Raw genomic sequence first — 12,683 nt, 5'->3', positions numbered from 1 at the left:
TGCCTTTGAACTCTTTTGCGGGTGTATAGGGCTATTCTTCCTATTGTTAATAGTCAATAGACTGCTTTAGTTTTGGGTTTCTGTATCTAGGGAAAGTCAACTAGGTATTTTAGTATATAGACTCTGTCACATCATTTTTGGTTGCTAGGGGCTTTCAGGAAAACGTGCACTTCCAGGTACTGAGATACATTTCAGGGAGTTGATTGAGTTTTGCTGGACAAATGACTGTTGAATAATTTTACTTTTTTCTTTCTTCTGATTCAATCTTTTTGCTCCCATGAAAGGTAATGCACATTCCTCAGCTGTGATTTGAAAAATTCTTATGGTAAACCCATTCCTCAATGTCAGTGAAAAGTGTTAAATTCATTTTTAGTCCTAGAGTTTTGTTTTTGGGTCTCCACAGAAGCTCGTGTCTGATTCTTCACTTTGCTGTTTCCCCCGCTGTAGTCTGATCCCGACCTCCCAGCAGATGTGCAGACGCCGTCTTCAGCTGAGTTGGGGAGGTATCCAGGCCTGCCCTTCCCGGCCTCCCAGTACATCCCGCCCCAGCCGTCCATTGAGGAGGCGCGGCAGACCATGCACTCCCTCCTGGATGATGCTTTTGCCCTCGTGGCCCCCAGCAGCCAGCCCCCTAACACTGTGGCTGCAGGCCCTGGGGTCCCAGCTGGCCTGCCTGTGAACAGCACCCCTTCCCGGGAAGAGAGACGAGCCACCCAGTGGGGGTCCTTCTACAGCCCAGCTCAGACGGCCAACAACCCATGCAGTGTAAGTGTGAACCTTCTAGAATTCTCTTATGGGCAAGATGTCGGAGCTTTGTTGCCTGACTGCCTCATTTTCAGGATCCCTGCAATACTCTTGTTGGATTTGATTGGAATTAAAGCTTGGATGATGAGTCTTAGTTTTTATTATCTTCTAGGTTAATTCTCAGTGTTGAAAGCATTCTTTTGTGCAACTCAGGTGTTTTGTGGAGGTATCTTCCTGAGTTCCCTTCATTATCATGAAATATAGGTGGAGTATGTGTCAAAATATATTCTCATTGATGTATCCATAAGAGGTACAGTTAAGAATGTACTAGAATCATTAAGTTTTTTTGTGTAGGCCACCTGGGACTGAAGAGGTGAGGTGAGGGTCTGGGAGTGTAGGCAGCTAGTCCGCAAGTAGCCAAGCACAATCATTTTCAAATACCAGATTTCCATCTTGGGAGTTGACATTTCAGTGTTTCATCTGTCTTTGTGATCCTTTATTTTTTTCATATTCAGTCAGACCTTTCAAATGTACCTTCTCAAGTCACGGAGAAGAAGTAGAACTCAAATGTAGCATTAAATATTATTTTTTGCTAATTTCAGATTAAACGATCAGACTGAAACATTTGACTCTGGAAAGATGTTAATAGATTACGGTTTAAATTTCTTCTTCAAGGAGTGTTTATACAGGGTTCCTCTAATTTTGTTAACCATATTAAGGTTAAATTGGGTGATAATAAATATATGTTAAAAGAATTTTCATCTCTGAAATTGGTATGAATTTTGAAAGTATGCTCTTCTCAATAGATTGTTTCCTTCAAGGCATGGTGGGCCTGAGGTATAGATAATGGCTACCATACAGGGGACAAATATTCAATCTAGTCATTGTTGTTTTAAATATAAAAATATAGATTGTTTCAACAATAAATATTAAACTACTTCATAATTACAGTCTGTATATAATTGTAACTGGTAGTTTATAATCTTTAAGGATATGGATGATACAGAACAAAACTCGGTGATAAAATGAATTTGGCTATAGCTGCTATCTGTTTAAGCTTCTCTCATTTGTTTATTCATTCAAATATATTTATGGAGCACCTGCCATGTTCTGGGTGCTCGGGATACAGAGGTGCATGATGCACAACTCCAGCTCTTACACCCAGTGTGGGTATGTGGACAATTGAAGCAGTAACTTAGTACAGCACAGTGTGGCAGGTGTCATGGCAAGAGGGAAGTACGTGGGGGGAGCACTTGACTAAAAGTGCTTGGGAAGGATTTTATAGACAAAATAAAATCTAAGTGGAAGTCTGAGGGTAATTAGTGGTTATCAATTAAAGAAGAATATTTCAGGTAGTGGGGAAGCTATCAGAGACACAGAAGTGAAAGTGTCTGGTACAAACTCCCTCTTCTGGACAAGATGGAGGAAAGGATCTAGATTTACCTTCTCTCCAGAAACAACTAAAATAACGGAACAAAATATATGGGTTTTCACAACATTGGACGTTAGAGATGAGTAGAACCCTACAGTCACCCCAACTATCTTGAGAGAGTTTCTAGTCTTGAGAGAGTTTCTAGCTATGGTGCAGGGCGGAAGACCCCAGGCAGAGCTCAGTGGTCTCCCTGAGTTGAGAAAACAGAGTTGAGAGTCTGGGGAGGAAAAGGCAGCTAGAGTTCACAGTAGACAGTGCAGAAAAGCAGAGAGATGCACAGAGAGATAATTGCAGAGAGCTGCATGGAATCTTCATTTGAGTACTGACCAGTTTTAAGTACAGAGCTACCCCAGAAGATTAGCGGGAACAATCCTCAGAGCTCACATAAGCGTGGGAATATGTTCCTGCTGTGGACTGAATTGTATTCCCCCCAAATTTGTATGTTGAAGCCTAAACCCCCATGCGAATATATTGGAGATAGAGTCCTGAAGGAGGAAATTAAGGTTAAATGAGGTCATAAGGTTGGAACCCTGATCTGATAGAACTGATGCCCTTAGAAGAAGAGCAAGAGATGCCGGAGCTCTCTCTCCACCATGTGAGGACACAAGAAGGCAGCTGTCCACAAACCAGGAAGAGAACTCTCACCAACAACTGAACCCTGCTGGAAACTTGATTGTGGATTTTCCAGCCTCCAGAACTGTGAAAAAGTAAATTTCTGTTGTTTAAGCCACCCAATCTGTGATATTTTGTTATGGCAGCCTGAGATGACTAATACAGTTTCTTTTGTACCAGTGTGAAAGACCTCATAATTCATGGAGCATCGATTAGAGTACTCAGAGCTGCTCTCATTCTACCTAACACAGAAAAAAGTAAGACCTGAACCTGAACAAAGCTCAAGAATATTTATAAAGAAAACCAAAAATATACAGTATCCAACAAGGTCAACTTAATAATCAAAGTCTGGCATCCAGTCAAACTAACCAGACAAGCAGAGAAGCAAGAAAATGGCATAGATGGTAGCATTAGTAGACAAAGATATTAAAAGAATTATAATGGAGCTCTGTATGTTCAAGAAACTAGAGGAAAGAGTAAACATATTAATTAGAAGCATTGAAAATATTAAAGGATACAAATCAAATTTTGAAATGAAAACTATAATGTCTGAGATGAAAAATATGTACTGGATGGGATAAATGGCAGATTAGGTTTGCAGAACAAAAGATGAGTAAACTTGAATGCATAGTAATAAAAACTATCCAACATGAAACAAAGAGAGTAAATATTAGACTAAAAGATGAATAACTCATTAATGAGCTGTGGGACAACTTTAAGTAGACATATACATGTAATTGGAGTTCTTGAAGGAGCAGAGAGGGTGTCAGAAAATAAAGGAATAATTTTTTCTGAATTTGAAACTGTAAATCTGCAGATCCACAAAATTTGATGAACCATATGCACAAGAAATATGAGGAAAACTATACCAAAAATATGAAATTGCTTAAAATAAGTGATAAAGATCTTTAAATTATCCAGAGAAAAGGGGCAGATAACATACAGTGGAACAAAAGTAAGGATGACAGCAGAATTCTCATTGTCCAGAAAACAGTGGAACAAATATTTAAAGAACTGAAAGCAAAAACTGTCAACCTAGAATTCTGTATCCAGTGAAGACCTCTTTCAAAAACTAAGGTGAAATAAAAACTTTTTCAGACACAAAAAAGCTGAAAGAATGCATCACTGGCAAACCTGCTTTACAAGAAATATTACAGAAAGTCCTTTAGGCAGAAGTAAAATGATACCAGATAAAGATCTGGACCTTCATAAATGAATGAAAAGCACTAGAAATGTAAATATGTGGATAATTATAGGAAACTTTTTTCTTCATTATTTAAATCTTTTAAAAAGGTAATTGACTGTTTAAAGCAAAGTAGTAACAAAGTATTGTGGGGTAGAAGTAAAATGTATGAAAACTATAGCACCCAGACCAAATGGGGAGAAGTAGAAGGGGACTGTTTTAATGTTCTTATACCATGCACGAAGTGGAATAATAGCACTTGAACGTAGACTGTGATAAGTGAAAAATATATAACATATACCCTAAAGCAACCACTAAAAAAATAATAATAATAATTGTAGCTAATAAGCCAACAAAGGAGTAAAAATGAAATAATAAAAAGGTAGTCCAAAAGAAGGTGGAAAAAGAGGAAAAGGGGAACAAGGAACAGATGGGACAAATAGAAAGCAGATACCAAAATGGTAGATTTAAATCCAGACCTGTCGGTAATCATATTAAATGTGAACAGTTTAATATCCCTATTAAAGGGCAGAGATTGTCAGACTGGATAAAAAGCAAGATCCACTTATCCGCTGCTTATAAGACACCCACATTAAATATAAAGGCACAAGTAGGTTAAAAGTATGAAGAAGGATATACCATTGCTAACACTAATCACAAAACCTGGAGTGGCTATACTAATATTGGCCAAAATAGTTCTCATAGTAAAGAATATTAACAAGGATAAAGAGGATTATTTCATAATAATAAAGTGACCAACTCATCAAGAAATCATAAAAATCTTCGAAAAGACAACCCTCAGAATGGGGGAAAATATTTGCAACTGACAAAGGATTACTCTCCAAAATATACAGGCAGCTCAATATCAAAAAAATAAACCCAATCCAAAAATGGGTGGAAGACCTAAATAAACATTTCTCCAAAAAAGACATACAGATTGCCAACAAACACATGAAAGGATGCTCAACATCACTAATTATTAGAGAAATGCAAATCAAAACTACAATGAGGTATCACCTCACACCGGTCAGAATGGCCATCATCAAAAAATCTACAAACAGTAAATGCTGGAGAGGGTGTGGAGAGAAGGGAACCCCTCTTGCACTGTTGGTGGGAATGTAAATTGATACAGCCACTATGGAGAACAGTATGGAGGTTCCTTAAAAAACTAAAAATAGAACTACCATATGACCCAGCAATCCCACTACTGGGCATATACCCTGAGAAAACCATAATTCAAAAAGAGACAGTTCATTGCAGCACTATTTACAATAGCCAGGACATGGAAGCAACCTAAGTGTCCATCGACAGATGAATGGATAAAGAAGATGTGGCACATATATACAATGGAATATTACTCAGCCATAAAAAGAAACAAAATTGAGTTATTTGTAGTGAGGTGGATGGACCTAGAGTCTGTCATACAGAGTGAAGTAAGTCAGAAAGAGAAAACCAAATACTGTATGCTAACACACACATATATATAGAATAAAAAAAAAAGGTTGTGATGAACCTAGGGGCAGGACAGGAATAAACATGCAGACATAGAGAATGGACTTGAGGGCACGGGGAGGGGGAAGGGTAAGCTGGGACGAAGTGAGAGAGTAACATGGACATATATACACTACCAAACGTAAAAGTGATAGCTAGTGGGAAGCAGCCGCATAGCACAGGGAGATCAGCTCGGTGCTTTGTGACCACCTAGAGGGGTGGGATAGGGAGAGCGGGAGGGAGATGCAAGAGGGAGGGGATATGGGGATATATGTATACATATAGCTGATTCACTTTGTTATACAGCAGAAACTAACACAACATTGTAAAGTAATTATACTCCAATAAAGATGTTTTTTTAAAAGTATAAATAAAAAGAATTTTAGAATAAATGGATCTTTTTAAACAAAACAAAAAAGAAGTCATAAAAATCTTAAATGTTTATGTGCCTAGTAATAGAGCTTCAAAATATGTGAAGCAAAAACTGACAGAACTGCATGCATGTATAAGCAAATCTACAACTCTGGTCAGAGATTTCAACACTCCTCTTTCAGTAATTGGTAGCAGGGTTGCAGTCAACCCTTGAAATTAGTTCTGGGGAACTAATGGGAAGTGGGAAGTAAAAGTGGTGAGATGTGAGGGAGGAGAGGGAAAGGAAGAAGCGGAGAGGTTAGGAACCTAGACCTCATCCTGAGGGTAGTGCCTGGATACTGAAGGGTTTTGAGCAGGCTAGAGACATCATTAGGTGTGCCTTTTGGAAAGATTGCTCTCATTTTACACTGGAGAGTGGTTTGTCACAGTGCAAGAGAGGAAGAGTCAACATGGCTTCAGCATGTTTAATTGCTGATGGCACTGAGCCAGTGTAGGAGGAGAGCTTGCTGATACAGGAAAGGGGATCCAGAGTACTGGTGGAGGAATTATCTTTAGAAATGAAGGGATATATTTCTTCCAGTTTGATGGGAGGGAGAAAGAATTGGGTGCAGGTACAATCAGGTTTGTAGTTGGGTGGCAGTACATTGCAGGACCACCCATCTCATGGTTTCTATTCTCATAGTAGGGAAAGCAGAGTCATCTGTTGAGAATGAGACAAGTGTGGCAAGGCAGGGTTGAGGGAGAGTAGAAACTTGAAACACTTATTGTGGAGAATGAGAGAAAACAGATTAGGGACGTGGGAGTAATTACTTAGCATTGAGGCCGCTATTCAGACTGACGATCGTGAAATTATAGTGGCACAAATTAAAGTTCTGTAGTTTTGTTTATCAGCATTCAGATACCCAGGTGTAGACAAGGAGAAAACAGGCAGTTGGACTGATCTGGAGCTGGGGCTTTATCAGGCATATGTGATGAAAGGACAATTGGGAAGAGATGTGCAGATCAGAGAGTGCATTTGAAGTGATGACAGACGATACACTGAAAGGGAAAGTAGTGGGCAATTAAACATGCTGGAGCTTTGTAGATTCTTCCTCTCAAATCTACCCACTGCATTACACTGGTTGGAGCCATCATCATCTCTCACCAAGATTATTGGAAGATGTCCTAATCATTTCCCTGCCTGTGGTCTTGATAGTAGGATGTCAGGGTGGTGGCTGACAAGTAAAATGCCGTTTATTGGTGTTGAGCAGACCAAGAAGCTGAGAGGCTAACACAGTAGATGCATCCTGTGGGTGACAGGAGGACTTGAAGTGAAGAGGGAGACCTTCCAGGAGCTTTTTGCTTAGTCGCGTTTTTCCAAAAGGAGAGCTCTCATCTCACTTCCCGACCTGAACTTGTTCGCTACTGGCATCTACGTGTTGCTTCTCTTTGCTCCTTGAATTGTTCAGTGCAGAAATTTGTGGCCCTCTTAATTTCTCCCTTTCTGATAGAAGATGTATATGTCATATCCTCTAGGAAGCGTAAATAGTTCTTGGCATTCAACCAGTTTTTCTGAATCATTTTCCGCCCTTAATAACCAACATCCATTTTATCTTTGGATTCAATTCTTTCGTTCACCTCAGGGAAACTTTCTTTTATTTCTGAAATAATTGTCTTACTGTGTTCTATTTATTGGAGCTGAAGTTACCAATTATTTTATGTTGGCTCATCTTTGTCTCTTTTCTGTATCTATCATTTATCTCTAGTTGCTTCAGCTACTTTGTTCTTTTTTCTCTGCCTTCAATTATGGTTATCTTGGGCCTTTTCTCTGTGGCATTGATTTGCTTTTAAACCGTATCTGTTCTTTTCCCCATTAGTTGATTTCTTAAATTCATACTGGCATTATTTTGGTCCTCACATTATTTCCATAGTTCTGTGGTCTCTCATTTTGTTGTTTTATTACCACATCTTTGAAGTTAAAAAGAGGAATGGCTATTCTTATTAAGTTAGGGGCCACATTGTGCTGCCAGAATCTTTCTTTCCCCCCTTGGCTACTGCTTTTCTCAGTTTGTGGCATATTTTACCCATTTATTTACTTGTTTGGTTTCTGCTGATCAAGTGGAACAGTAATTTTTGACAGATTTGTATTACTATTTTAATTGTTTCCTCATTGTTCATGCGTGTTGCAGATTAACGATTCAGTGATAATGCCTTACTCCTCTATCTTAACCAAGAACGCAGACCCATGGCAAGATTTTTATAAATACTCTTATCGAGTGATTTTGATGTGAACTTTTTATGTTACCCTTTATATTTTGATGGGAGTGGTAGCAACTTAATCTAGTGGAAAATCAGAATCATTGGTTGTATTTGGGCATATCTAATGTAACTTCAACGTGTTTATAAATTGGTTGTAAAGTTACCGTTTGTTGGCAGGAGGAACCTGATCACCTTTTATTTGCTCCTGCTGACTACGGTGAAAAACCACAGGAATGTGGATTTCAAGGTGCCTTCAGTTACCCCATGAACCTTTATTTACCATCTGATGACATTTTTATTTCTTTTTTGCCAGCGTAAAGATGTTAGTTATACGTTGGTGAGTCAGGCCACTTAATAGGTATTTCTGCTTTCCTGAGTAAAGTTAACCTCTGTGGAGTTGTCCTCTAAGTAGCAGGTGTGAATACCTGAGCTAAGATATTTTACGAGCAGACCTTACTGTCTGGTTGCTTTACCTCAGCCCCTCCAGACTCCACTCACCACTTGCCTTTCTTGCTCTGTTGGCTTGTTTTATACTGTACAGAAAGAAAGGATGCATTAAAATGGGATTTTTATTCGCCTAGCTGATTGAAACCTTAAAGTTCTCTTTTGTCCTCCAAACTTTTTTACACGTCCCACTTAAAGGAAATGCCTGCCATCTGTCTGTGATTTTTTTTAAAACCTTTCCACTGGGGGCATGTAGTCTCTAGAAAAATAGTATCCTTTTTCTGACTACAATAGATTGGAAATGCCTAGCACTATAATAATAAAACAGTTAAAGAGTAGATAGCTACTTTGCATTGATTTTCTTTTAGTTTATCACTTATTAGATCTTTTGAAATCCTGATAGGTAAACTATTAAGCCTTGATCCTTGTTTTTGGTTTTATTTTGCATGTGACTATGTTTAAAAAGTCCAAACTGTGCTGAAAGCACAAGGGCCACTGTGTAAATAATCTTTATCCAGTCTCAGATTTCTGTTTAATTATTTGGAAAAGAAATTGACACTCCTTTTCCTCCTATTTCTCTCTTCTTCCATAATCCCCTTTGGCTTTTTTACCTCAGTTGAGGAACTCTACAGGGTTCTAATCTCTCTCCCTTTGCCAAGGGAAGGGAAGCAGTGAGGGCCAGAGGTGAAGTAATTTGAGCGCAGTTTCATGTCTAATAATCCCTTCAGAACTCTGTGAGGTACAGAGATTGTTCTGTACTTCTTGGCCTAAGGAAATATACCAAGGGAAGTGGAGTAGTTTGGTCAGTGTGTCTGACTCCAAAACTCCTACTCCCCCCCAGACCCCGCAAAGTAGTGATTTATTCAAGAGGGAAAGTCTGGTTTTAGGAATTATGGGTGGTGCAGCCCAGTGGTTAAAAGCATGTCAGAAAGATAAATTAGGAAATTGTTTAACTTCCTTGTGTGTTGGTTTCATCTGTAAACAGAGATAGTGAGCACTTTTTTGGGTTGCTGTGGGCCTCAGTTAGTGTTCATACAGTGCATAACAAAATAATAATTCAGTAAATGGCAGCTTAGAAAAATAAAGATCTAATATTAGAGCAGGTCCAGAAGCAAGGCTGACTTACTAACTTAACTTGGAGCTCCTGATCCTGGACAACCTGTTGGTTTAAACTGACTGGAGTTGGATGGATGCTGTCCAGAGTTACTGTCCTGCTAAAATACCTGATTCCAAAATAATGATTCATAGTTGTTGAAAAGAAGTGTTAAAATCCGAGTCCCATGTATGCTAGGGTTAAGATATGTTGATTTCATGAGGATTGCAACATAGGTCTAGGTTTCTTTAAATCTGGGAGACTTCCTTGGTGGCACAGTGGTTAAGAATCTGCCTGTCGATGCAGGGGACAGGGGTTCGATCCCTGGTCGGGGAAGATCCCACATGCCACGGAGCAACTAAGCCCGGGCGCCGCAACTACTGAGCCTGCTCTCTAGAGCCCAAGAGCCACAACTACTGAGCCCACACGCCACAACTGCTGAAGCCTGTGTGCCCTAGGGCCCACGTGCCGCAACTACTGAGCCCATTTGCTACAACTACTGAAGCCTGCATGCCTAGAGCCTGTGCTCTGCAGCAAGAGAAGCCACCACAATGAGAAGTCCGAGCACCACAACGAAGAGTAGCCCCCGCTCGCCCCAACTAGAGAAAGCCTGCGCACAACAATGAAGACCCAACACAGCCAAAAAAATCAAACAAAAATTCTGGTGCCATCTTGTTTCAGTCAAAGAGCACTTGGTTAGTGCAAGTTAGTTCAAGTAAAAATAGTTGATTGAAGGATACATGGACACCTTATGGAATTTAAGAGTGGGGAGTATTGGCTGGGCCTCCTTGGTACTAGAAAACTGTCAGAAACTGAAGGTGTTCACTTCACCTTTTAGGGTCTAATTTATGGTTCTCTTTATATTCTTTCTCTTTTTATAGCATTCTACAACACGGTACAGCATTTGCATTGTTTAGTTTCTTGAGTGTATTTGAATTGCATTGGGCACCCACTAGATCTGGTGACCATTGTGGCCCATGTTGATAGAGTCATTTGTACTAAATGTGGCCATTTAAGCCCCACCTTTTTAGCAGAAGATACAGGTTTGTAGAGGATAAGCCTATAGAGAAGAGCAGGTGCAGAAACCCTGTCTGTTATTAATATTTTCACAAAAGAAAGAAAGGTCTAGAAACTAGTTGTGTGTTTATTAGCCCAGTTCCCCAAACTGAAACTTCTAGCATTACTTAATGGCAGAATGCCCTGATAGCATGCTAACTTTTTATGAGAAAATAATTCTCTTGGAAGTTGATCCTGCAAATCTAAGTTTGTAAGTTTGCTGTTGTCACTTTATAATAAGTATTGAATGTTAATCTTCATCTTCTTTTGAATTTCTTCCAGAGATTTGAAGACTATGGAATGGCTCCCCCATCAGGCCCATTACCAAGGTAAGGTTTTTAGGAGAAAATGTATCAGAACTTTCTCACATATGCTGTTTCTTAAATTTTGCAAATTTGTTTCTTTTAGCTAATGTGAGCAGATGAAAAACTCTTGAGTTGTGTGTTATCTTGATCTAACCAGAAGAGGAGGAAAAAAGTTGGACTTTAAGTCCTGCTTCCAATAGTGACAGACTAGATAATTTGCTGATGATAACTGGAAAAGCTAGACAAGATTTAAAAATAAAAACAAAAAACCAGGTGGCTAACAGGGTGGTGAAGCAGTATGGGGCCAAGATCCAGCAAATTCAGAGAGATGAGCCCTGCCTTTCTCCCATGGATACCTGCTGATTCCAGAGGAGGTGACTGAGAAGCCGAGCAAAACTTTTGACAGACTCATGAGGCTTGGAGTCTTGAAAATACACCGTATCAAAAGTTGTGTGTTACATCTAAAGCCATGTTATTGGGGCACCTTTTTTTTTTTTTTTTTTTTTGCGGTATGTGGGCCTCTCACTGTTGTGGCCTCTCCCATTGCGGAGCACAGGCTCCGGATGCGCAGGCTCAGCGGCCATGGCTCACGGGCCCAGCCGCTCCGCAGCATGTGGGATCCTCCCAGACCAGGGCATGAACCCACGTCCCCTGCATCAGCAGGCAGACTCTCAACCACTGCGCCACCAGGGAAGCCCTATTGGGGCACTTTGATGCCTTGAAAGACTCAAAATATATTTGAAAAGAAAAATGGCTGAAAATCAATAATCTAAGTGTCTGTCTCAATGTTAAAAAAAGACCTAATAAACCTAGGGAAGTAGAAAACAAATACCATACTAGAGAAGACCAACAAAGCTGAAAGTTAGTTCTTTGAAAAATTCCTAGAAAGAGAAAAACTGAATAGTCCTATAACTATTGAGATTGAAGTCATTATTAAAATTCTTCCCACAAAGGAAACTTCAGGGCCAGGTGGCTTCAACAGGGAATTCTACCAAACACTGAAGGAATAAAAGATACCAATGTCATACAAACTCTTCTAAAGAACAGAAAAAAGAGAAAACACTCCTCAACTCGTTTTATGAGACCAGCATAACCTTGATAGCAAAGACAGGAAGGACAAGGACATTGCAAGAAAGGAAACATTAAGGGCCAGTTTCACTCCTGAACATAGATGCCAAAAATTTGAAACTATATATTAGCAAGTATATCCAGCAATATAATCAATAGGATATCTATCATATCATAATCAAATTGGATTTTTTTCCAGCAGTGCAAGAGTAATTTAAAATTTTTTAAAATCATTGTAATTCTCCAGTTTGCAGTGAATAAAGGAGGAAAATGTTCTCATTTCAATAGATACAACATTTGATAAAGTTCAACATCCATACATGGTAAAAATCTTAGCAAACTCAGGATAGAAGCAGACTGATAGTAATCTGATAAAAAGGTATCTTGGCAAATATTGCTTAATGGTGAAATGTTAAAAGCTTTCCTCTTGAGAGCAAGAGCAAGACAAAGATGCCTGCTTGCATTACTTCTATTCGGCATTGCCCTGTGGGGTCCTAGCCAGTATAATAAGGCAAGAAAAACAAACAAAAGGATTAAGGAATTCAAAGAGAGAAATAATACTGTTATTATTCACAGATGATATAATTTTGTAGCAGAAAAAACTAAAATGTCAACACATGAATTGTTAGAAGTAAGCGACTTTAG

The 12,683-nt window shown here is 39.3% G+C and overlaps 1 protein-coding gene across 3 annotated transcripts in view; it reads left to right on the top strand.

Annotated features, from left to right (window-relative positions):
* Positions 1-12,683, top strand: part of KIAA1549 — a gene marked incomplete at its 5' end in the record, with an annotated part of 151,119 nt that overhangs the window by 115,184 nt on the left and 23,252 nt on the right. For all 3 annotated transcript variants that reach the window (XM_082631834.1, XM_082631833.1, XM_082631832.1), the window contains 2 exons: positions 448-765; positions 10,948-10,994. In XM_082631834.1, coding sequence (XP_082487960.1) covers positions 448-765; positions 10,948-10,994 — 365 coding nt within the window. The remainder of the gene's footprint in view (positions 1-447; positions 766-10,947; positions 10,995-12,683) is intronic.

This window comes from Mesoplodon mirus, assembly GCF_964341445.2.
Source record: "Mesoplodon mirus genome assembly, chromosome: 9".
NCBI classification, from domain to species: Eukaryota; Metazoa; Chordata; class Mammalia; order Artiodactyla; family Ziphiidae; genus Mesoplodon; species Mesoplodon mirus.
This window is presented reverse-complemented; position numbering and strand designations above follow the sequence as displayed.